The 27,260-nt window shown below is 38.2% G+C and overlaps 1 protein-coding gene across 3 annotated transcripts in view; it reads left to right on the top strand.

The window, feature by feature from the left end:
• Positions 1-26,922, top strand: part of gabrg2 (gamma-aminobutyric acid type A receptor subunit gamma2) — a 46,182-nt gene extending 19,260 nt beyond the window's left edge. The window contains exons 6-10 of one of the 3 annotated variants that reach the window (XM_040032199.1): positions 1,467-1,604; positions 16,069-16,221; positions 17,930-18,135; positions 19,556-19,579; positions 22,194-26,922. In XM_040032199.1, coding sequence (XP_039888133.1) covers positions 1,467-1,604; positions 16,069-16,221; positions 17,930-18,135; positions 19,556-19,579; positions 22,194-22,475 — 803 coding nt within the window. In that variant the 3' untranslated portion in view covers positions 22,476-26,922. The remainder of the gene's footprint in view (positions 1-1,466; positions 1,605-16,068; positions 16,222-17,929; positions 18,136-19,555; positions 19,580-22,193) is intronic. The other 2 variants (XM_040032200.1, XM_040032201.1) reach the window with 2 other exon arrangements.
• The last annotated feature ends 338 nt before the right edge of the window (positions 26,923-27,260 follow it).

Below are 27,260 nucleotides of genomic sequence, written 5' to 3'. Positions count from 1 at the left end.
ATAGAAAGCAAGTGAAACCTTATGAATGTGTTATAATGTGGAATAAATGAACAACAAGATTCAAAAAACCATTCAGGCATTTATTTATTCAAGCCAAAGGCACTATTCATTTATTTTCCTGAAACCTGTCAGTATTGTTCTAAAAGACATTTTAAAAAGTAATACAAGTCCAAACGAGTTAGTCATTCCATGTTAGGACTGGACAGTAAGTTATCTGCTGAAGTCACAGTGGATATATGGAGAGACACACCAGGGGATACTCTCCAGAGAAAATGATTCCTAAATAGCTCCACTGCACAAGAAAGCAGACCTAAAAACGGAACACAAGCCTTCATTTAAATTTGATGAAAGCTATGGATGTTTTTCAGAACTTTGATGTACAGTATGAGCTCAATCTCAGAAGCAGCAGATGGATTAGTGTGCCGCACTTTGCATTCACATTTTATGAACATTTTATGTGCCACAAAGCAACAAAGCATGGTCGATTTTCCAGCGCGACCTCTTTTGCGGCGATTTTGACTGTAGTCAGCCGAGATCAGGCCAAACTTTTTTGCTTCAGGACTTTTCAGACACACAGAGCAGAGTATATTGTTTCAGTTTGCTATATATTGCATTTTAGTATTTGGATTACAGCAGCTTTTATGACAGCACAACTAGGCCCAAAGTGAATTCATAGGAACATTATTGTTCCAGCTTATCAAAAGAAGTCTGAATCAATAATGTGTCCTGAATGCATTACCAGTAAAGATGAAGTCTGCCAGCCTCTGTGGCTGTAATGTGGGAAATGGGCAGCACCTTTCATCCCCCTGCTCCTCTAAGGTCAGACATTACTGGATGTCTGAGAGCACTTTAGTGATAAAATCATTGCAAGTTTGCTCTGAAAGCAGTTCATGTGCATTATTCAGACTACTCCCTCATCTGCTACACACAGCTCATCACTAGACTGAAGACTGTACTAGACTGAAATTTAAATAGAGCTGAAAGAACACCCAACTTTAACACCCATACTGATGGACAGACTCTTACTGTGAGATGGTAAGAACACAAATTCGATACTCACATACATGATTTAATTATGAAAATGCATCTGTTTGTCTAAGTGACTCAGCTGTACTCTATTAAGATTGTTGTTATGATTTGTATAAAAGAGGATGTGCTGGAAGTAATAAAATTATAGAAATCCAACTTATCGCCAGCTACAGAGCTGTGTTGTAATCTTTGCTTTTAAGTGATGTTAGTGACAAAGACGTTTTCGCCCCACAGATGGACTGGATATTTTGTCAACATGTTGTGCTGGAGTCTGTTATATAATGTTTCTTTCATGAAACATTTTATTTGCAAGCTTGCCGACTTGGTGGACACGGATTACTCTAAAATAAAAGACAGCATAGCTATGCAGTCGAGTCTTGAGCTTCTCTCCTGCCTTTAATGAGTTTGAAGTAATCTCCATGTCCTCCCTTTTTCAGATGGCTACCCCAGGGAGGAGATTGTGTACAAGTGGAAAAGGAGCTCAGTGGAGGTTGGGGACATTCGCTCCTGGAGGCTCTACCAGTTCTCCTTTGTGGGCCTGAGGAACACCTCTGAGATTGTCAGGACTGTGTCTGGTAAGAAAATAAGCTGCTGAAAAATTCTAATTAAAACTCTCTTTTATTCAGTTAGGACAGTCAGGGTTTCTCTAGCATGTGGGGACTGCAAGTCAAGCACCCATCATAAATCATGATCAGTCTTTACCCAGCATGCAAGGTAATCTCTCATGTGACGTGCAGTAGAATTTCATACATAAAAACCTTTGAATGCATCAGTGTTTTTATTTGGCGGACACATCTATACATCGTATTACCATAGAAAGTTAATCATTCCCACAGAACCACCACTCTTTGTCCTTGACTGATCTTTAACTAGTTACAGCACATGTGTTGGTAGCTGTTGCTGTCGGGTACAGCGTGAACATTTAGAGAGACAGAGGGATGATCCATCGTGGATTTTATCCATTTTTAGAGCCCACTGCTTCAAGTAAACTCCATAAGGGCTACCTATGGCTCGCTTCCCCTTCAAGATCGATAGACAGACGTTCAATAGAATTTTTTTGCTGCAGAGTGGGATGGCACTTTTCAGTTTTACACGAACAGTATTCAAAGATGGCATCTCATTCATCTCAGGGAATATCGCTCACTCAAGTTTTCTGTCAGTTCTCAGCATTTTTCACTATTCAACATTTTCATCCTGCTTGCATATTTTAGATATAAGATTGGAAATATCTATGGCTATATTTATATTCATAAGATGCCAGTGAGAGACTGATGTATTTAATGGTTGGCAGGGAAATGCGATCCTTGTGAATGCATTAATGCCTGCCACAGAGATTAACTTTAGACCAGAGAAAAGTTCCTTCTCATTAGATTAGCTGCTTTATCCAGAGGGACTGAAAGTTACAGTAAATGTCTGTTTTCTAAATGCAATTAAAACATTCCCTTGTAATCTCTAATGTTAAATTGCTTGGAAGGAAGGGCAGCAATTGCAGCGTCTATTTGCCCCAACTGTCAACTTTTAAATATATGTTTCTGAAAGAGTTATTTAAAAACATGGATGTACAAGTAGTTTTTAGCTTTAACTCCTGTTATATTCATTTAATTGAAGTCTGCTTGTCTTTATCATCGCTTGCAGATGAGGACATCTAGTTTGGTATGCTCAGTAGGCATATAGCTTTACAGTTTTTACAGTCCAGCAGTAAAAGAAGAAAAGTTGTAAAGTGAAACAGCTAGTATGGCTGGTTTTAAATGCCCTTAAAATATGGTTTATTGTTCTCTACCTTTTGTTGTTCTGTTTTTATTTATTTTTTCTTTCTTTTTGTAGGGTAGGTGCAGTTTATAGTGTTCATTTTAAAAGTTATAGAGCTAACATTAGAACAGTTTATAATGCCAGATGGTGGAGGTGGAATGCTCTCCTCTGACAAACAGTTAATTTGGAGGTTATATATTGTGTATTGTTTTTGAAGTGCTTGCTGGGGGAGTAAAAAGCTGTTACTGCTGTTAGGTAATCCATTATTTTCTAAATGTGACAAATAGAAACTGTGACAAAACACCGTGAAGCATCAGATCTTTTAAATGTTTTTTTGTCTTTCCTTTTGCCACATTCCTTTTGAACAAAATAAAATTACTTTCATAAAATAAGAATCATTTAATTATCTGACGGCATGCACACTGCTGTTGTAAATCTTTATTTTCAGCTTGTTCTGTGACATATACATACTTGCATGCACTCATATACAAAGTACCCACAGGAGTAACTGAATTCACCCAGCCATTGTATAATTTGCCACAGTTTAGCAGAATGTCACCGAGTGTTATGTGCACGCACACTCTCTGACACACAAAGCAGCATAAAGAGTATTCTGGTGTAAGTAGAGGATGTGCATCACAATGCCAAATGCTTAAACTGTATTTGTGTAAGATAATTTAAAAAAAAGAAAGAAAAGTCTTTGGATTTATTTTATTTTTTTCGTTTTTAATGAATGAATGTTTAAAGTGACAACATGAAAAGGCAATCTATGTAAGAGGATGAGCTGTAGTGGAGAATTTTCAGAGTCCTCTGCCTCTCTCTCCTTTTGATCTGGGTTGTTATTTCCACAAACCGCCATCTGCTCTCTTGTCAGAGCAGAGAACCTTGACTGTGGCTGAGAGACCTCTTGTCTCATTTTGCAGTCAGTTTGGGTATCTGACCTGCTTCAAGATTCGTGAACACAACATCTGTCTCAAAAAGCAGTCAGTTAGGGCATTATAATTACCCACTCATCTCAACTGTCACGCAATGCATATATGCTGCATCATATTCAGCCCTATTAAGCTTTCTGCTTAGGTTTGAAAATAATAATAATAATAACAATGATTCTAGAAATCTCCAAAGCTGGTGATCTAGTTGTTTCTGCATCATTCCCTTGATCGTTGCAGTTATAAATCCACATCTTTGAAAGTAGATTTTAGAAAGTAGAGAGTCTGCTTTTTAATTCCACTGCAGTAAATTCAATAGAGAAGTCGTTTGATGTTCAATGCAGTGCATTACTTTTTCGCTAGACACTAAAAGTGAAGTCTCTCTAAAGTAATGTCTTGAATAAATATGATGTAGCCACCCATTGACTTTAAAACAGCACGAGTTCATTCAGGTTCAGTTCACCGAGGCGCAGCTTTTCAAGGTAGGGTCGGTAGAGCCTTTATGACTCTGGTTGTATGTTTGGGATCACTGTCACGCAGCAACATGAAGCTTGCACACCTTCCTGATTGTACATGTCAAGTGCCTAAAAGCCTTTGCACAGCAATGCGTGATTTTATTCTGACTTTTGAATTTCATTATATAGCATTTCGTTTTTAATGTTCTCTTTTTTATTTTATCCAAAAATGCATTAAAATGTCACATATATATAATTATACATGTAGAATGTGACATTTATGTATTATATATAAATATAACTATACTAGTGTAATCCTTCTTATGGTCGAAAGATATCCTACAAATGATATATTTTGCCTTTTTTATGTCGTTTTTATGTCATGACGTTGTTTCTCTGGCGATTGCTGCATTTTCTAATTGCAGCAGTGGACTGCAGACTAAAGTGTAGTGAACAGGATGACTGCCCTTCAGTTGGATCGCCGCCGGCTAAAAAGATTATGTGTCTTTGCCCTCCCCGGTGGGTTATAGTTAGTTACAGTTATTCTTTTAAAACCTTATTTTCATTTCATTTCAAGCTCTGTGTTGAATCAGTTGAACTGAGTCGAAACAGGTCAGGTAAGGAAACAGAGGGACACATAATGGTAAGCTAAGCAGACAGGCATTCAGGTGAATTGGCCCATTCCAGACAATGATGACTGTAGCAAATAGCCAGAGGAAGAGATTGCCTCTCATTTTGTGGGACAATCCAATCTCTCCCAGGCTCAACTTGTCACAGCACTGTTCTCCCACACTAATGTATTTGCTTTTTCCCCGAGTATTTTATTTAAAAAATATATGAATAGATCATAAAAAATAAAAAAAGTGCATTATTAAAGAATGATTGAGTGATATTGTAAGTGCAGGGGCTGGGGGCACATGACATCTGCAGTTGCATTGTATCATTTTATAAAGGCTATGTCTGTTTTTATTTGGTTTTTCTTCTGTCCCTCAGCCAGTGTCCAAAGGCTTGGTCTCTCAACTTGTCACGTCACATCAGGGCTCTCTGTATCGCCTGCAAGCCTATACCTGCATGTACAAACACAAAGACACATGCATTTACATTCATGCACACACTCGAAGGGATACAAGGAAAAAATATTTTATTGTGACAAGCAAAAGTAGACCAGTGGGCAGGATAGGGAAAAGATAGATGCAGAGGATTTGAATGTCAGACAGCCGAGGCACTATGGGCAAAGCTAACCTTACAGTTAACCCCTCAGTGAACTGGTTAAGCATGGTTCCAGAAGCTCTATTCACCCATCTGCCATGCTGGAGTTCAGTGATAATCAGAAGCGCAGATAAAAACAGCAAGTAAGGATGCTGAAGGTTGTTGAATGGGGGGAGGAGAAGACAACAAAATAGAGAGCAGTGAAGGGTGGAACGGAGTGGTGGTTGTAGCATTTATCTGTCTGCAGTAAAACATTATTGCAAAGAATCAATGATTCGCACATTTGCAAAGATCAGGTGCACAGGGATGCGAGGCTTTACTGTAGTTTGGGAGCTTGTGTCTTATTTAAAACATAACAAGATAAAGATATATTGTCGTATCGCGATTAATTGTTATATGCAGTGCGCGTGCAGGGAGTGGCTAAACAAGAGGGGTGTGGCTGTGTTGATACATTAGAGAAGCAAGTGTGTGAGAAGAGAGCGAGAGAACAGAGATAAATGTTGCGTTATGAGTAAAGATTTTTTTCTTTTAATCAAGAAATGATTTTTATTCCAGTTCTGCTAAATCACATCACCTGTGTGTTGCATTTACTTTAACTGTGAAATATCACCACAATAATATTTATAACCATAGTCAGAGAAATGGGCATATAAAGTCTCTTAGATGGGCAAGGTGTTTTTCCTTCCAAGCATAAAGGAAATCAATGCCATTAGCCGTCTTTCCTTTTTGCAGCTAACTTTACTTTCCTTAGTAGTGAATGTGAGACGTTCTGGGCCGGACATGAGGTGGTTAATTTCCTGTCCTTTAGCTGAGCACAAATATACCCTTTGTGCATCAGCCAGTGGAACATATCTGTGTGTGTTTGACAGTATGAGTGCTTTGGTCCGTGCCTTTGTCCATGAATTATTGCATGTTTTTTTGTGTCCATTTGCTTGCATGCACATTTCAGCGTGTGCTCCCAACTGGATATGAGCCTTTTTTTTTTATGTATTGGAAGCTATTCTTAGAGTGACCTTCCAAAAGCCATGCCGTGCAGTGCAGTGCTGTTGTCTGTGTGCGTCCGCCTGTGTGATTTAGGTTGAGTGGAGAAAGCCCAGGGACACATCAGTGGCCTTCTCCAGCTTACAGAGCTCCTCAGTTTGAAGATGATTCTTTGATGGGGCAAATCTGGAGGCATTGTGGTCGAGAGGAAGTGACTTAGAAAGAGGAAGCAGTCAGCAATGAAAATGCATGAAAACACACATGCACAAGAACACATATATACATTCATATACAGACAGTTGCTTTAAAGTGATAAGGGTTTCCGCTAATAGCATGACAAAGAAAATCAGTGTTGCATCTTTAGCCCTGTAGCTCTGTAAAAGGCATTCAACATCGATTCCTCAGGCACCCACAACTTGACAACTCGAAAATACAGGTTCACCGAAACAGATCCGAACTGTAAAATATTTTATGCTAAATTTGTTGTTTTCCCACGTCATCTGGACTTTTTTCTCCACCCTTCTCTCCATATTACATTTGAGTCATCTTACATACAGAACCCCCAAAAGGTTTTTTTTTTTTTTTAGAAGTTATTAATATTTGTGTTCTGTGTCAGGGGTAAATCACATTCAACAGGGTTTTATTTTTAAATATAGATAAAATTATTTTTTAAATATATTTTAAAGAAACATGACAAAGATGTGAAGATGTTGCACTGATGTCTTGCTATTCCAGATCAGGCAAGGTTATTCTTATGTCACATATAGGTTCAACTGCAGAAATTCAAGGCAATGTAAAGATGAAAAATGACTAAGTTTCATAGAAGCTTGTACAGTTGAGACAAGAATGCCTGTCACTGCCTCCCAGGTTTAATTAAAGAAAACATGGAATGAGACAAAAGGCAATAAAACTAACTAAATTGGGACTTTGAATCCCTGATCAAATAACACACAATATGATCCAGAATGCTGTATGAAATTATTTCACTTTATTTTACTTTATATACATATATATATATGGCGATGGTTCTATCTAAGGCCTCAGTCAGCAAGTGGCTGCTGGAGGATGATGGTCACTAGCAGATAGCAGCAGTCACCCACAGTTTGCATGCAAGATACCTACTTGTCTGCAAACATTTGTCAACTCCTCATTGAGCAGCTTTGAACTTGCAAAAATACAACACAAACCAGAACCTGATAACATGTGGTCACTGGCCAGTCTAGAGCGTGTGTGACTGAAGGCTTAGAGGTTTATAGTTTCTAAAGGGTTAAGAAGCACTGAAACAATCTATTATCCATGGTGTGACTCTGTTGCAGTACTAACGACTCTCCCTAATCCTCTCCTACCCCACCCCCTCTCACTGTGAGTTCTCCCTCTTGCTTCTGGTTGATGGGTGTGATGGGCAGGAGTGGGAATGAAAATGCTCTGACTCAGCCAGAATTCTCCTTTTGTGACGTTAAATACGAGTTTGGACTCTCCCCATCCCCTCCCCCATGCTCCATATACACATTCCATACACCTGCCCCATACACTAACAGTATTCATATTTACGAGTGTTGGCTCTATAGAGTCCCTCCGCCTCCAGCCCTTCTCCCTTGTGCACTCATACAAAGAGATGATTTTTATTTTGGACCTGGCGTATTCCTGTGTCCTACTTTGTATGCATCCTCCCCTCCCCCTCTGTTTATCGCTCTCTTTCTTTCTGCCTTTCTCAGTCGACAGTCTAATAAGCCAGTAATTAACACCTGGAAAAAAAAAACGAAAAAACAGGGAATGGGGATAGGCCATAGGAGAAGAGATTGCGTTGAGAAAATAAGACTCTTGTTTCCCTCCTCATTGATCACCTGCATGTAAAAGGCTGCCTGTGGGGACATGAAAGGAACGCAGATTTAGAAAAATAGATTTTTCTATTTTTAAATCTGTCTGAGATTTTATATTGTCAGTCCAATCTGTGCTAGATAGTTGTTATTTTGTGGTGGACAGACCATACAGAACACAGGGAGAAGAACTGAAGACAGTGAGTGATAGTAGCTGGCAGACAGAATAATGTTATCAAAGGCAGCACATTGCTTCGTCTATGCAGCCTGACAAAGTCTTAACATCTTAACATTAATACTTGAGTGTCACTGCCCTCTCACATTTTTAACTGCGTCTAGTGATGCCAAACGATGCTACAACACTAGTATTATTCATTATTATTTTTTCTATTTAAAAGATTGAGCCAATACCAAAAGAAAACTATTAGTATAAATTATGAAGATATTATGAAGAGCAAAAAAAAAAGTCCATTGTAAGAGAAGATGTAGCATAGATAATGGGATTAAGCATTAAACACAATACTTTCACCTTTGGAGCATTAATCTCAACATTCATGCACCGTTATTGTGCTCATTTTTCTTATGTGGTGGATGGAGAGACTGGGGGGTAGAATGCACATGCATGTGTACATGTGCGTGTGCACACACAAATAGATGTGCATGCAGGCACCCTTCCAGTTTGTCTCTCAGAGAGTGCTTTTATGGGAAAAAGGCCTATATATTTCTACCTTCTACAGTTTTAAGGCCAGGGCAATAAAAAGTGATATTTTTAATCGATCGTTATGTGTGATGTAGTGGTATGGATGGCCAGAAACTTGCTTTAAATTTCATGTCCTGGGTCATCACAAAGAATTGTGGAGAAGGAGGGATTTTTAGCTATTTTGCAGCTATTACTAAATCCTAATTGTAAAAATGCAAATGAACTTCTGGGATCTCTTCTTGTGACCCGGTTTAGATGGATGCAGATGGTCTGGAGGCTAAAAGCAGCTCAAAGCAGTTCTGCTCTGTGGAGCAATTGTTCCTAGGGCAAGCCCCTCATTGCTCAATAAACTGTTATAAAGTTTCGTGCCAGAGCCCTAGTTATTCTTCCCAGTCAGCTTATTAGCCTTGGGTAATAATCTGCAACTTAGTGTTTCAAAGTAATTAGCCACAAGGCTAGATTTTTTGTGAAATACTCAGTGTCTGGCCAGTTAATATACACCATAAGAGGATAAAACTTATAGTTGCCATAAAACAGAGTAAGCAGACTCCCATGAATAATAATCATAGTGACACCGCATGGCACCTCATCCAAACTCTAAGCACCCACTTAACAGTTTTTTTTTCTGTTACTGTATCAAAACTCTTTAGTATCAATATGTCATATGTGGCATAAGATATTACAATACACATCCTTGGAAGGAGCATGTTATGCTAATAAGGCTAATACACACAAGCAGACCTATTACTGGTAAGGTTAACATAGGTTGCAGTGAAATTAAATCTCGAGTCACCCCAGCTTGGACTCTGTTTACAAAGAGGATTAACCTTTCTTTACATGAATATTTTAGCTTCAGTGAAACTATCCAAGAGGCGCAATGTACATGCAAGATAACTGGAATAATGTGCAAATCTAAGCACCCGGAGCACATTTGCCAAATAGATATATTCCAATAAAAATGCTGTTTTTAAGAAAGTTTTTTCATGCAAGATTTTTAGATTGTTAAGGTATTTAAGACAGCACCACTTAGACTGAGTATACATAAGCATAAATTAGTGTTATAGTTTTGGGCAATAAAGTTCATAAGCCAGATATAATTAATAATACTGAAAGCTTAAAACCAGTTATCTAAAGCTCTTATCTGTAATAGCCCAAAGCTATTGGCAGTACAATGAGCACTGATTGTCTTGTCTCACAGAGTATTTCTCTGAGCTTATCCATCCAATATACATTTAAACATCCATATACTGTGGACCAGTATATTGTGCCATTATATCTGAAAATTCCTGCTATATATATATACATTTTATTTTATTTTTAATTTTCAGGCAGTCGATGATCCTTTAAACCTGACACTGCGATAAGATAATATCTAGTAAATGCTGATTAACTGCTCTCAGTGTTTTCAGTCCAAAACTCAAGTAAATAAGTGAATCCCTACTTGGACAAAAGCAAGGGGTTAGAATCTGCTCTGATCAGTGAGTCTGTTAAGAAATAAGGAAATTACAATTTCCAAATTTGTCAGTGTCATTTTATGTTCTGATATTTAAAAGCAAGTCTTAAATCTATTGCTGGCATTTCTAAAAGGGATCGGGAGGTACCTATAGATTTCTCTTCAGTTGAATATTTGATGACAAAATGTTAATGCTCTGATGTTTTTACACTTGATTGTTTCTTACTTATGCAAATATATGCTCTGCCACCATGTCCTTGAATTTTAGATTTAGCCGGAAAGCTTTCAGACACTCAGACATAAAAATAGTTTAGCTGCTGTTAATTATTTAAATTGAACAACTTGTTATTTTTGCTGTGTGTGTGCGTGTGTGTGTGTACCAAAGCAAAACATAAAAGCTAAATCATAAATATGCGCTTTACTATATTACTGAGAACAGTTGCAAATATTCTCCGCTTTTTTTTTTCTTTCTGACTACATGTCTAGAAGTATCAAGTCAACAGTTCATTCATGTGTGTTTTTAGACTTTACTTTCCTTTTTAAAATACAAATATGAAGCTAAACTGATTAGCTCCCCTTACTTATGGCTTCTGAAAAAGTCCTCTGTGATTATTAGCCGTGCTATCTCTGTTCTTGTCACCTTTTACCAGACGACTTGTTTATTTTGAATTGTAGTCAAACTGTTTTTTTTTGAAGAAACACAAATAAGTCTTTCCACTAGTGTCGTGACTGAGTGCGAATAAGTCCTGTCACCCAGCCAAAAGTGATTAAAACAGAAAATGAGACTCGGGGTGGTGGTGGTGGTGGGGGGGGAAGCGATGCATTAAACACTGGAATAAAACGAGTGAGAGTTTGAACTTCAAGCTTATGTAATGAGTGTGAATCGCATCTCTCCTCAGTGTGTGAATAAGAAATAATGAAGCCATTTTTAGACGAGGTAAGCTGGGAAACTGATAAAATGAGGGGAGACCAAGAAATAAGTGAGGAATGTCTTGTCCTTGTTTTTAATTATGTGATATGACAGAAATAAACTCACACGTTTTAGATGCCTTAACGATTCTTTAGAGAAATACAATATTTTACGGGGTTTGAAAAAGGATGAAACATGAACAAGATGTTCTTCATAGCCTCAGATGAAATACTTTCTACACAAAAATGTGCAGCCCACACTGGAATACCAAATTGGCATGATAGGCAGCTGTCCCTTGACCTGCTGTGGCGATTTGATTAATTATAAATGTGTTTCGTACGAGCCACTGAAGCATAAATGAAAATGTAAAATTAAAACTGCGATAATGTAGCCTCTACATTTTCAGCTTAAGGCCTCATTTTAAATAGGGCCCTTGGGTAAATACCTTGAAAATCCTTGCTTAGTGTTTTAAGTTTTATTAATTTGTGTTACCTTTCCCTTTTCTTTTTTTTTTTTTTTTGCTAAACTGGCCAAATAATGTTATGGAAAATAGGTTCGCCAGCTTCTGACTACCTGTCATAAATCCTACAAACAGTCTTGCTCTCAATAATTTGAGAGCTATTAGTGTGTCTGGGAGAGGGATAATCATCTGTCCCTGTCACAGTAAACACAATGTTAACAACAAGGCAATCAAACTGTGTAGACTCCTGCCTGGTGTTTAATCATGCTGCTGTGTTGCCGCAGTTACTCACCATGACAATGCGGTGCTTTTTTTAATCCTTTTTTTTTTCTTTTCTTTTCCTGTGACATCATCTTGCCGCCCACTGTCGGGGAAGAATAGCTTCTGTAGGCTATGGAGGCAAAATGCAAAGGGATTGCAGCTAGTTAATCACTTCTACATAACCTGTAGTCATGTCAGCGAAAGTGGTGCGTTAACATTGCCTGTTCGTCTTCTTGACCCTGGCAACCAGCCGTGGCTTTACGCTGGTCATTAACAAAACTCCTTTCTATCTCACAAACGGACAATAGCATCTGCTGTCACCTCTGATATACATGACCCTTGACAGGAGAAGAGCTCAGTAAGACAGCCTGTCAGCAGCTCTGCAGTGCGTCTGGTTTGTCTGCTTTCACTGGATGGCCAGCATGTGCCTCAGGTCCTCCCTGCCCATCCATATCTACACCAATTTAAAGCCTGGCTGCCAGCAGAATGATATTCTCATATGACATTCTTTTTCCCCTAAGGTCAGCAATCCAGAATTACAATGTTTCATTCTTTTGACCTACTGGGGCTATTTTATAATATTGTATGGTCACACTGATTGTGTATACTCGTGTATCAAACACATAACGATAGAGCAAATGTGTGTTTATAATAAAATGTATCTACTGTTACACCACAGTAGAAGGTTCATACTGGAAGACTGATCCTCTTTTTGTTTCTTGTGTGCGTCTAATTGTATTCAGTGTGTTGTCTCTGCGGCTTTTAACAATAAAGCAACACTCTTTTCTGATGAATGATCGTACCTGCCGAGTTTTTATTGCTTTTTGTAGATTGCATCAGCTCGAAGTAAATCACTTTTGCCAAGAAAACGTGTGATCCTAATAAAAATAGGTGAAAACATATCTTAATGTAAACAATAGTTTTGAGCTTTTTGCTGCGTGGTTGATTTTTTTTCCCCCCACGCAGCTGTCATCACCATTCATCATTCCTAAATTATAAACAGAAAAGGTTGGGGTGAATTGATAGTGGTGCAATTATGCAATAAGACTGGAAGGGTTGGCACGAATGTCAGTGAAAGAGTGGCAAAGAAAGGAGAAAGTGAGATTTGTGTGTTACTGGAGAAGTTAGAACATGACGTTGAACGCAATGATGAAGATGAATCAAAGACTTAGTGTATCACTGAACATGTGGATATTATTAGATGCACATGGAAAGTTGTGAGATCTAATAAATAGTATCACACCTGTATTATTATCGGTAGCATTAGCAGCGTTAGAAAGGGAACACTTTCTAGAGACACTGTGAAGATAGAGTGTGAACAGCCTCATGAAAAAACCTCATGTGTTTGAATTAAAATTAGTTTGAGCACCTCGGTTAGAGGGAGAGTGGACATAGATGTTTAGATGATTGACATTCCAGCTCCAGCGCAGTAGAATATAACCTCATGTACACACACACACACACACAAACACTGAGCTATATCAGAGAGTACACAAGTGGACAAGTATACAAAAACTGAGATATGCAGGAATGCTGGCAAAACCAAACTTTTGTTCTTCCAACAGCAACAAATGTAAAAAGGTACAAATATCAGAAATAATTGAACTTAAAGCATTAGTCCGGTTCTCCTTTGTTGATTTTTTTAAATGCTCCTACAAGATTTTCAAAAATCTCCATTCTGTGATACTAATTCAATTACTGTTGGATTAGATGCTCATTTGTAATTACAAACGTAAACAACATAGACAGTGTAAAAGATGGTCTTAGCTGTTGTAATGTCACCCACGGATTTCTGGTATTTAAGCATTGAGGTGAACATTTAAGAATGCAACATGTGACACCGCACACTCATTGGCTGCTGATGTGTGATTAGCCGTTAGCCAATGAGCGTGTGGATTCATACCACAGATAATTCTTCACACCACTGAATGACACTTTATGGGGGATCAAGTTTAAAATTCTCACACTATTATTCCCACTTTGATTCTCTGTCACAATGGGTTGAAAATATTTCTGTAACACTGATTTTGCATATATTTAATACAAGCATCACCTCTGTGTTTGCAATGTTCAGGACAAAGCTTACAAAGCGCTGCACAACAATATACCTGAGTGTTGTGACTTTAAATCTGAGGGACTAAATTTACTTACAGTTAAAGTACGTTGTGGCGTCATGAACTTAAACTAGCCAGGGAGCTGGAAGCCATTTTGTTTTGAGTGGACTAGAGACATGATTAACAAACTGCTGCAATACTACAGGGCTGTAATGGCAGACGTTCTGATACTAACACATCGCGCTGCCAGAATAAAGGGCATCGGTCGATAACACCTCCTCAGAGTGTCTTTTTGGCAAGTGCTGCGGCCTGTAATGAAACCAGCAAACAGATGAAGAGAAGCATGGAGCAGAAGGGTCTTACACCAACCGACCTCACCCCTGTGGTTGAAAGTCCATTATTGTTATGAGTCTGGGAAAATCTGAAGGAGGCTTTGTGCTGCTGACAAAGCTGAAATAAGCGTATAAACTGGAGGTTTCTCAGCTGTCAAGGGTCTCGGTTTTGGGCCCCTGCTAATGTAATGTTAATAAAAACAAAACACTGAGCCGCCTGACCCCCGAGAGCAGCCTTCGTGTCTCTCCTGTAATCTTACAAATCCAGTCAGTGCACTGTAATATCTCGTGCACCTGCCTGCACCGATAGAAAACACACATGGCGATATGAACAGTTATAGTTGTGCTGCTGGGGTTATTACACAGTGCTTATTTGATGACGCCATCGATGGCCAGGTGAATGAAAGGGGTGTGTGCTGGAATACATCAGGAAGATTTGGCCCTTGTGCAGTTGCTATGAGGTCTGTGGCAATATACAGCCTGCGCATGGCCACAGACATAATAAACACTGACAGCCTCCTCGCTTTCTCTCTCTGTCTCTCATTAATGGAAAAATACACAGATGTTGGCTGTTTTCCACTGCAGTGTGTGTTGTGTGCCCTTTCTCATGAGAGAAATTATTAGCCAGCTGTTCATTCCCCAGCTGCATAGGCTATGGTGTGCCATGGGTGCTTAAACACACACACACACACACGCACAGAGATATATCAGAGAGTATATTTCCGCCCCACAGGTTACAAGCCATAGCGAGAGGCCAGGGGAGGTTCTTGACACAGTTAATTGTGTGATGTTAATCAATTAGCAGACATCTGACTGAGCTGGAGGCCAGCAGCGAACTGTCATTAGACTCCCAGAAACAGACAGGTGCATTGGTAGACAGCAAAAAAAAAAAAAAAAATTGACAGTAGCTATTGGCAAGCAAAGCTGTGTTGTAAAGCTGAGGCAACGTGTGTGTTTGTGCGTGTTCCAACATGACTGTCTTTCTATTTAGATGATCATGATCAATTCAGCCTCATTACAGGATGTTAGATGCACATTTGAAAAGTGTGTGTGTGTGTGAACATTTGTGCATTTGTGAGTCCTCGCATGTTTGGCACGCATGCTTAGCATGCATTTTAAACAGGCAGGCTAGATCATCCATATTGTCAGGGTCAGGTCTTTCTGGGCTCAGCTAACCTCAACCTTTTAACACCCAACATCTGCTTGAGTCAGCTAGCCAGCCCAGGGATGGCTCATCATCAGCTGGACGGTGGTGTTCATGTTCCGGCTAAATACTGGCAGGAGACAAGCGTTTGTGTTTGTGCATCCAAGCAAGTCCAGCTTCAGCTCTCTGAATCGCTCTGTTCCATTTTAGATCTCAGGTTGCCTTGGGCAGACATGCAGTCAAGACTGTGGTTACACAACATTAAGTATTGAAGACCTAACAGTTTGTCTAATCTATGCTTGGTGTTTCTGTGTTGACAGCATTCTTTGAGCTGCCTTCTTCATAAGCAGACAGTGTGAAATTGCTTAACTCGCACTGGTCCTACAGTACTTCTGTATGGACTGTGAATCAGTTCTTGATACTAATCACTCTTCTCAGTTCTGAGTATTTTACACTACATGATAACATAAATAACGCACACAGTAAACTGTATGCTTCGTGTGTGTGTTATCTTCCTGATGCCTTGTTATACATTTCCATGCTCTCACTCTTTTTACCCTCTTCTTGTATTTTATGTCTGTCCAGGAGACTATGTGGTGCTGACTGTGTACTTTGATCTGAGCAGGAGAATGGGTTACTTTACAATCCAAACGTACATCCCATGCACACTTATTGTTGTCCTCTCCTGGGTCTCATTTTGGATCAACAAGGATGCAGTGCCTGCCAGGACATCATTAGGTAAGGAAAAAAAACATGATGTCATTGCTGCCTCTGACTGTTTAAAGCAAAAGTATGCAAGTTCATCAGCAAAGAAAAATGAATATGAATGAAATGTTTTTGCTTTTTTTGTTCTTTTATAGATATGTCTCCTTTGTGTAAAAATCACAAGGCTTTATCAGAATTGCTTTAATTCTTTTTTTTTTTTCAATCAGTCCACTTAACCCTGACACAATCTTTGCTTTAATTACTCCCCCTGGTAAAACACATCTGACTTCTGTGGTGATTAGGCAGCACACTCATATTGTAAAACAGTCTGCTCAAGCTTCCCATTTCTTGTTGTTCTTTTCATTTTGTCTTCTCTTTTCACATACGCTGTTTCCAGTCAGGGGCAACACATCTGCTTAGGAATCTAGTGCATCTTGATTAGAAGAGCCTGTCCTAGCACATATGTTTGCACGCATGCCTTAATGAGGCATTAATTATGCAATGCAGAAAGGAAGATGCAGAGATGCCTCGTCAGCACAATAATAATGCAGGTGGCTTCCTCACAGAATGCAAAGAGGCACCCTGCATGTACCAAGGGGAGGGAAAAAAGGAGAATTTCAAGAGAATTTTTCAGGTTTTGAACTTGCCCTAATAGACATTCTCAAAAGTTTTCTTGTGATGGAGTAAGAAAAAATATTCTTTTGTCAGCTTTTTTTAGACCCTCGAGGCTCCAAAACCTGACCTGAAGTCCATGTGGTGTGATTATTAGTATTAGCAGGAGTAACTTTATGTAAAATAATCCCTTCTGGCCAAAAATCCCCTTTCCACCTTCCTACCATCACTGCTTTGTCTGTCATTAATCTTTCTAAAAATAGGTTGTTTTCTTGTCTTTCAGCCTCTGGAGTCCAGACGTGATTTGCAGTTGTAGTAATAACACAGTTAATTCCCTGCTAAAATTATACCAAGAGTGAAATGTCTTAATTTCCTTTTTAAAACATGATGCAGAAGGTGCGTGGAGCCTGGTGGCTAGGAAGCGGATTAATTCAGATGACATAATTCGTAATCCTTCAATGCCATCCAGAAATATATCAATTCACTCACAGTACTACAGTGTTAATCTTGGCGCAGACTGATATCCTTCAGGCCACATTAAATTTAGACATAAATCATCTTCTTTATATACGAAGCGAGTCCCCTAACACGTATGGTCTATTTAAAGGGAAGAAGGCGGGCTTGTTAGTTGCTTTTTTGTTGGTGTTTGGGGATTGTGATGGTGTTGTTGGTAATCTGCTGTGTATGTGTACTTACAAACACATTTCCTCGTCATGTGCCATCACTCTGCCTCCATCTACATCATCATTAGAGCCCAACAGAGTGAGTAAAAGGGTTAGCAGATGGTGGATATAGCAATGCAGTATGTCACTGTTGTGGTCAATTGCAGTTGAAATGTCAACCAGTAAGTAGCTATGTGGATCAAGGCAACAGTAAAACAGCTGCTCGCTATTCCCACATGGCTATTCCAGTGTTAAGAGCTAACAAATCAAAAGACACTTTTTTTAGCCTTTTATACTGATACAATATACAGTGCATAGACATCATGCATATGAAGAGAGCATTTTTAAACATATAATAGGAACTTGGGATGTGCAAATTATACATAGCAAGAATAATCGAACTTGTAATCTGTCATTATTTAAAACTGGTCTGATTGTTTTCCTTTTTCCTGTTATTTTATTACCAGGCATTACCACAGTGCTGACCATGACCACATTGAGTACTATTGCCAGGAAATCTCTTCCAAAAGTTTCCTATGTGACAGCCATGGACCTCTTTGTGTCTGTCTGCTTCATTTTCGTCTTCGCCGCACTTATAGAGTACGGCACACTGCACTACTTTGTCAGCAACAGAAAGCCGAGTGCCAAAAAGGACAAGAAGAAGAAGAATCCGGTGGGTGTCTTTCCAAAACTAAACTGAACTTTTTTTTTCATTTTTAATCATTAGGAGTTTCTCAACTATGGATCTTCGAATTAACAATGAGACCACAAATAACGTTTTAAAATTAAGTGTTTACTATTTCTGTGATGTGTATTTTAAATTATTAGTTAGATAAATGGTCAGATTATCACTTCACATGTTTTTTCCCCTCCCCCACTCTGTTACAGTACTGGAATAAGGTGCAAAAAAGCTCTACAGTGCTTAGAATTCCTAAGACAGTATTTTCCCAATGGCCGCCACCCCAAATTACTCAATGAGTAATGCAAGCAGGTCAAATCTTTCATAATCCTCTACACATCTGCTACAGCTGTAATTTAGATCCAGGTCACATGACAGTTGAGTTGCCTCATACTTTACAAGTCTTAAGCTCCCAAGAGATCATGCCAGCTCAGTTTAAGGACCATGATCTCTGACCTAATATTTTGGAGGATGTTTATGGTATATAGCAAAACTAGCAATTTTTCTCTAATCATTTAAAGTTGATTTGTGTAAGAGGAACAATTTTTAATTAAAAAAATGTTTAAATATACCTCTGGTGCTATTTACTTTATGGCAAGACAAAGTTCCAGCCGTTTTTTGGGGGGGAAGGATAATAATTGTTTTAACAAGGCTTTTCAGTGAAAGATATTAGAGCTTAAATCAAGTACACCACCATGTGTTGATGAGAATCATTCAAATGAAAAGTGGTGAAAATTGAGGTGATCTAGCTGTAGGCTCTGTAACTAAGGTTTTGCATATAGTCAGAATGTCTTGCGGGTGAATAAAGGAATAATGAAGTGGAAGGTGTAGTGCTAGTTTGCTATTTCAGAGGGGAAGACCAAGTCAAGCAAAGAGAGGCTTTCTTTTTTTCTTCCATTTTAGTATTTCATTACTATTTGCTGTTTCAGCTACATTTGATATGACCCTTTGAAGAATTTGAAATATTCTCAGGAATTACAATTAAATAAACTACGTATAGTGACACCGACTACAAAGCTAGTGAAATACTGTGTAATTAAAAACTTGAAGATACGATGAAGTCACAGTCGCAAGGAGTTTGTAAAGCTTGAATTAAAGTGGATGTAATGTTTTCCTAAGGCAGTGCTGGCCTAAGAAGCATGTAAAGTACATGTATCCTACCATACATCTCCCCCTGTGTCCGTTCATAATATGTATGTCTCCTTGCAATATATATCCTCTCTTTCCATTTTGAGTTAAATAGTGCAGTATGTGTAATTATCACACATTTTCTTTGTGTTTCTCTTTATTTTTTATGGTTATTTTCTTAATTCTCTGTTTACATGTATTCTGTGTTTTTGTTCTGTTTTGTTTTGTCCTGTTGTGTTACTCTCTTTCAATTCCACATATTCTTTTTCTCCTGTTGGGACAAAAGCTCCTCCGGCTCTTTTCCTCAAAGGTATATTGCCTGTGTCTGACTGCATGTGTCTGCTGCATTTTGGCTCTCTGAGCCCCCAGTACCTCACTGCTTTTTTCTGTCTGTTCTAAAGCTGATACACCTCTCTATATTCCCTCTTTATCTACCTGCATTCTTACTGTACTCCTCCTCATTTACTAAATAGGTATCACAGATAGCATTAATAAGGGCGCTCTGCAGTGCACAGTGCGGAGGCAGCCAGCCAGACATACTTGCAGTGTTTAAAATTCAAATAAGCATCCCACACATCCCATGTCAGGAAGAATGTAATATTCCAGGCTCAGTGTGGACTTAATTCTGGCTCCCTCTGTCCTGTTTCACTCGTTGTTGTTGTTGTTACCACAGCGAACTAGCAGCTGCTACAATAGCTTCCTCTTCTTTCCCTTCTTCTGCCAGTTAATCTATACCTGTGTGTTTGTTGGGCTTCTCAACCTGACGCTTCCTATAGAGTCAGCAGAGCCTTAACAGACTGAAATAGACAACCCATGCAGTGTGCTAGGTCTAAATTAAATTGGAAACCATTTAAAGGATTAACACACAGTGAGACAGAGACACCTAACAAGCGTCCAGGGTAGGCGAAAGCAAGCAAAGATTTAAATTTAGCTTAAACCACAAACTGCTGATACTTTACTAGACTAAATAATTTAAAGTAAGATTAGTTAGATTTCCAGGAATCTAAATGTGTTGTTAAAAATCACCACTTGCAATGTGGAAACACTACTACAAATTATCAGCTTAAGCTAGATAAGCAGTATTAATCCTGAGTGTTTCTGAATCTTTTGTCTTCTCAGAGCGGTTGTCTCCTTTCAGTCGGTTAAAGCTGCAAATGCCACTGTGTTGGTTCGTTGTTTTTATTTCTTTTTATCTTTTGCTAACACCGACTCAGCATTGCCCAGCTTGACCAGGCCATGCGGCGGGATGCTGTTAATGCTCCTTCTGCTTGAGCTTCCACTGCGCTTTCTTCAGTGCAACCAATCCCCCTTTGAGAATGGAGCCATAACCTGCTCTGCTAATCCCGTCATTAACTTCACATATGGTCCGTTAAGAGGACAAAATGCTGAAACTAACCTGTGCGTCATTTTGTTGTGGTTATGTATCCTTTTCAAAGGGTCAGCAGATTTTTGCACTAGTGCTGGGCAATTTCAGTTTCAGGGAATGAACATTATTTTGAGCTGTATTTTAAGCTTGTTTAAGGTTGCATGCTTACAGCAGATAATGAGGTGTATTAAACTAAAATTGCATTTATATTATTTTTTTTCTTTTGCAGTAAACATGCCTTTTCTATATACTATATTGAAAAGGAACAAAAGCAATAATGAGGCAGATGAAAACAAAAAGCATTCGCCGTTTTGAGATGGTTGTTAACTCATTAAAAGTGTTTATATTCTCACAAAACAGAATATGAATTTGTGTTGTAAACTATAATTGGAGTGTAAGTGCAGTCACTTATAGACTACACTGGCACTCCAAATATGGACTGCAAAATTATAGATTATCGTCCCTGTTAGCTATTTATAGTCTCTCCATAATGGAGACAATATCTGAGAAATAATCTAAATCTTTAGTTTTTACAGTGGGAGAGCATACGAAATTCTTGGAGTACACTTAACTAACAGACTCCTTTTAAAGCATGAGGCTGACACCCTAGTTTATCAGCAAGGTCAAGGAAACTTTTGTCAAAAGGAAGAAAAGCATTTAATCTGCCAAACAGCAAGACTTCCAATTTGTGCAAAGGTGACATGGCATTTGAAGATAAAGGCTAATGAAAATGGTCTATTTGAATACTAATTGTCTCTCTTTAGAATGACAGGACCAACAAGTGACTGATGTCACTGTCCTATTTTAGAAACCTTAACAAATGAAAGCCGTGTGCCCTGCAGTGGTGAGCACAGATTGAAAAGAGGGTTTATTTTAACCCATCTAGTTACAGAAAGAGTAGGTTGGAAAAATACTGAGCTTTGTGCTGCATAATTGCCAGCACATGCTTTCTCTTAGCTACATGATGCATCATAAGCCAGTTACAACATATCTCTTAAATGAATTTTCAGAAAAACATCCATTCTGTTCCAAAATCACTGAGTGTTAAAAAGATCTTTAAAATGTCACAGAACAAAATATGAATAATCATCTGCTTTCGTTGACATTTTGTAGGATTATTTAATGTAATGTTTTGAATGCAGAGCATCACAATAAGAAATGGAGGGCCCATTGCCCAGCACTAGCTTTGTATAGCTGGCAAGTAAAGCAGTATGGACCACTGTACTAAAATTTAACTGATTGCTTCAGCTGCCTATTACACCCTAGCCCAAAGGTGTAATTTGCATCATGGGTTCCATGGGGATAGACCCTTTGTCATTTTAAGCCTCACTAATTACAACTACAGGTGGTAGTTATGGGTCTATTTGTATTTCTTGACGCTAAAAGGGTCCATTGGCAAGTTAAAGGTGCAAATTACATTCTGCTGACTAATGACTGAAAATGAAGAAGAAGACAGAAAATGGTAGCTCAAATGAGGTCCCCTGTTATGTCAGTGAAGTCTTCATTAGAGCTTTCTCAAGTTCTGGTGGCTAATTGCGTCATTTTGTCCTGTTAAAAGCAGACACCCACGGTGGACATCCGTCCGCGCTCGGCCACTGCCATTCAGATGAATAACGCCACGCACATGCAGGAGCGAGACGAGGAGTACGGCTATGAATGTCTGGATGGAAAGGACTGCACTAGCTTCTTCTGTTGTTTCGAGGACTGTCGCTCCGGAGCCTGGCGGCACGGCAGGTTGCACATTCGCATCGCCAAGATAGACTCTTATGCACGCATCTTTTTCCCCACTGCATTTGCTCTCTTCAACCTGGTCTACTGGGTCTCCTATCTCTATCTCTAGGCGCAGGTGTGTATCCAGCCTTATCATACAGTCCATTACATTCTACATATGCTCTGCGCCAACGAGTGACTTTATGGAGGAGGGGACCCACTGAAATACCCAGAGATTTGATTATAGCATTTCTTCTATTTCTTTTGTTTTAATCCAACTAAATCTCGTTTATTTTATCAAAGAACTCTGACAGACATTGCAAATGTTGTAGCATTACATTTAACTGGTGTGAAAAGGTTTATAGATGTGTTGAGGGACTATGGATTGTGTAAGGGATCAAACAAAGTTTTGTTTCATTTTCACCACTTTATTTTTGAATTTGAAATTTGAAAGATACGTCTCAATGGGGGGTTTACCCGTTGTTTTATTAGATAAAAGATCATTTCGCAAGAACCAATTAGTAATTCAATAACAGCAGTTTGGATCATGTCAGATCAAGTATTCATCAGAAAAAGTCAATAGGTTTCAGAGGACAATTAAAAAGAAGATCAGAGTGCTTTGCAGAAATCAAAGTGATATCGATGTGTTTTTATAAATGATTATTACTAAATCAAAACAAAAAGAGTGTGACCAGTTTATGGTGAGTAATAATACATAACATCTTTTGCATTGACTGTACTTTTAATTATGTTCATACTTCTTTGTTCACTTACTAAAAAACAAAATCCGAAGCACTTTAACAGAGCTGTTAGACACTGACATGAGAATATTACTTTTTTTTTTTTTTTTCAAATTTATTTGTTTAGTGTGGTCAAAGTGTGGTGATGCTGTTTATGGACTTCTACTGTACAGACACTGTATATATTTTACTATTGCATAGTGGTTTACATTTATTGCATGCACCTTTCGGGCCAAAAAGCAACTTATTTTATGGTCTTCTACTGTTGGCTATGGAAAATAAGAAAACAAGCACTAATAATCATTCAGGATACTCTTCTTTTTTTATGAAAATTCAGAAAGTCACACAGTGAAAATGTTAAGTTGAGGAATCCCTCACGATTACAGGTGGGAGGATCATCCCAGGGCAGAAAACTGGTTTAGTCAATTACCTTGCAGCCACTAGCTTGCACTTCATCCCTTTCTCCGGTTGCTGTAAAAGTGCATATTTGCAACATGACACCACGCTATTGTGTTTTTAGTTATGGAAGTTTGTCAGAGTGGTAACTGCAGCAGCATATTCAGAGCCTGAGTTTTACTTTTGAGGATACTTCAACTAATCTACAGACAGCTGTAGGGCATTGTGCAATCTTTGCAGTTAAAAGTTCATTCTCTTTGGTATTCTACTAAGATTACAAGAAAAAAACGAGGCTTTTATTCAAGCGTAAGAACAGATGTAACCTTTTTTTTTTTATCGAGCATTTCATTTCCTGTGTCTTTGAGAAGAATCACATTGAGAATGTAACTCATTCGTAGTGGGAGGATATATTCAAAAGGCTGAGAAGAAGTCTGGTATTGTTTCAGTATTATTTTTTTTTCTTCCATTAATAAAATGTCTGAATGTATAGAGAGCAGAAAATAAATGAAACATTTCTGAACTGTAAATGCTATGTATGATACAGTACAATCCACTTTACAGATCCCTTACAGCAGGCACCAGTATGCAACTAATGGAGAGCTCACTGATTGTGTACATAAATTATGAATAAAAAACTGGTCAAGCCCTTGGGATATTTTGTAAAGGGTATATATTTTGTCATTTCAGCATTGCTATTATATCAACGTAAAGTATATCACACCTATTATATTATGGTTTTACCAACCATGTAGAATATTTGGGGGAATTGGGGTATTTATTTATTTATCCATTGCTGGCATTTATTTATTTCTTGAAAGAAAATGCATTTTATGCTCATATAGCCCCTGAAAAGAAACGCAGAGTGCTGTCATTTATATCAAAGATACATTTTTGTTTAGTGTGTCAATGGAGCTTGAGCTTATTTATCTTGTGTTTTGTTGTGATCAGTGTACACTACTCTCACAAAAGCCTGTCAATCTGTTATATTTGTTAAATTAGTGGCTTGCAGCATTACCTGTTGTGCATCTTCTGAGTAGTAGACTTTATTTAATGAAAAATATATATATAAATATACAAAAACAGTTCCCAAGCCACCAGAAGAAGAACATTTGCTTGTCTAAATGACTATTAATTGCGTTCACTTTTCCAGCCATCTCATTGGTTTGCTTTGGTCTTGACATCTGAAATAAATAAAGCATCTCTGGTTATACAAATATATGTATTTACCAGATAATGTCATATTTCTTACAGTTCTTTCCCTTTTGTATTAAATGGTTGTCCTGTTGTGTTACAAAGCTACCACCCAGTAGTCTGAATCTGTCTTCAGTGTATACATATGCTATTTCTCACACCTTTAGGGTTTCCAAGTGTGTCAGTAGCAATGTAAACTGGTCCTCATCAGTGTTTGTTTAAAGAAGTGTAATGGAGTGACTACATCTTATAAAGTGCCAAACTGACACACACTGAATAGAGAATATCTAACTTTAATATCATCATATACTACTTTGTAAAAGAAAAGACATGATAAAAGATGAGGGGTTTCTTTAAAAAAAATAAAAAATGCTGCCCTGCGGGATGGATTAGCAGGTGCCCTGGATTTCTTTTTTTTTTTTTAGTTCAAATTTGACATGATGCAGAACCAAAAGCATCAGCTATGCTCGAATGAACATGAAACTAATAAAAACGATCAAGGTAAAATGGAAATTACTTGACTGTGTGACGTACCTTATTAATGCTGATGAGAGCGTGTGCTGAGGTTAAAAATATATATATTATGAAATATTTTTCTTTCCATAATAGATGCTTGTTGATTGATTTCTGTTGTTTGTGTGTGCTCTACAGAAAATGTAGAGATAGAAAATTGTGTGGGAGGTACTCAAGTGTGTTTATTCTCAGTAGCGTGCATGCTGAACATGTTTGAGGTTTAAAAGGGACGTTTCAAAGAATTGGGACTCGCTCATCTGCAGGTGAATCCTTAATCCTTTGCTTGCATTGACATGGACACTTAACACTGTACTTCTTTTTGATGTGATTTTATTTCTTTTGGGACCCACAAATGAGACATATATGTGAACAGCACATGTTGATATTTTCTAATGTGTGTATTTTGTCAAACTGCAGAAAAGAAAATAAGCGCTGGAATCACAGAGCCCAGTAAAAGGTATTCTAAGGCTAAACACATTTCACACGATTCTCCATACATACAGTATAATAGTTGTCTCTCATATATGTAAATTTGGTTATTGTATAAAATGGGCACTGATCAATTCTGTTAGGATCTGCATAATAAATTATATATGTGAAGATAAAAGTCCTTTTCATAAGAAAATTGCACATAGCTGTGGAATTTTACAATAAAATGGTCGCATTTATCAGTGTGTACAGGTTCATTTATTATTATTATCATTATTATTATTATTATTATTAATGCTGTTGTTGTTGTTATTATTGTGGGGTGTACAGTGGTCAGTGTCTTCTCCCTGCCCCTGCTTGAATACTCTGCCGTCCTCACACAGTTTATATATTGGGGTTAATTATCCTGTAATAACAACAGAATTATTGAAGTAATCACTGAGCATCTGGATCATTCTTATCCAGTTTTTAAAGATTATTGTTACATTTCAGTCATCTCACATGGGTTTTTTCCACCAAGAATGGAGCCCTTGCTTTTGTAATTCTCTGACTGTACCAGCACTTTCAGTTACTGCCATCACCATTCACCTCTTGCAAGTATTTGGCAGTATCTTTTTCTCAGCTGTTCTCTAACAGCTTTTTGTGCTTAGGGAAATTTTGCACTTTCCTTTACACCTCGCATAAAGATGCTGCCATTGTTTCTTGGAAGCTTGCCTTTTAGTAAACAATCTTACCTTGTCTCTTTCTCGTGCTCTCTTTAATGCGCACGCATGCAGTTTTAAAAGTGCTCTTGCAGAGCACAAGGTTCATGTTTTTATGCATTTTGTGCCAAAACAGTAGAAACAGTGACACACTATCAGGTCGTGTATTGTTTATGCATTAAAAAAAAAAAAACAATTTCTACAGAGGCACTCATTGTTTGCAGTTCCATGCTTGGGTTGCATGTTTAATTTGCCCAAGTCCAGCTGAACCATGCTCGGGAGAACATTTTTCATGTGGGGCAGGGCAAGGTTCACATCACTGGGCCCAGCGACATCAAGCAGCACTCAATGGCAAAATAAGCAGTATTTTGCAGGGTTGCTTACTGCAAGTTACAATCAAGGCCAACAATATTGGACAATCACACCATTATTGTAATTTTGACTCTGCATACCATGTAAGTGGATTTTAGTGGATGTGATTGAAGTAGAGCTTTAAGTTTTCAGGTTTTATTCAAGAGATTTAACAAAAGCACTACATGAACTGTTTGGGAATTACAAGAGCTTTATTTATTCATTTTCAGAGGCTCAAAGGTAAGTCAAGATTTGACTAAAAAAAAAGCAGTGTTGTGGCCAGGTGAAGCAGATGTAAGATCTGGAGTTGATTCCAAATTGTATTTGTCAGCTATTTGCTGTAACTCTCAACACGGGCTCTAAAGAGATATTGATTCAATTATCATTAAGGTGATAAAACAAAAAGAAACCCATGAGAGCAACCAGAACAACTTGGATAGTGGCCAAAATCAATAATCTGACATATTTTTAAAAAGAAGGAAAGCACCTGTCAGCTCAACAAAACTCAAGTCTGGGAAATCACAGAAGTTAAAATGATCATTGAAAAATAATTTTCTTGGCTAACAAAACCTGTAGCCAAGTCATATAATTGCC

This window comes from Simochromis diagramma, unplaced genomic scaffold, assembly GCF_900408965.1.
Source record: "Simochromis diagramma unplaced genomic scaffold, fSimDia1.1 OVJJ01000216.1, whole genome shotgun sequence".
NCBI classification, from domain to species: Eukaryota; Metazoa; Chordata; class Actinopteri; order Cichliformes; family Cichlidae; genus Simochromis; species Simochromis diagramma.
The sequence above is the reverse complement of the archived record's forward strand: the minus strand, read 5'-3'. Positions and strand labels throughout refer to the sequence as shown.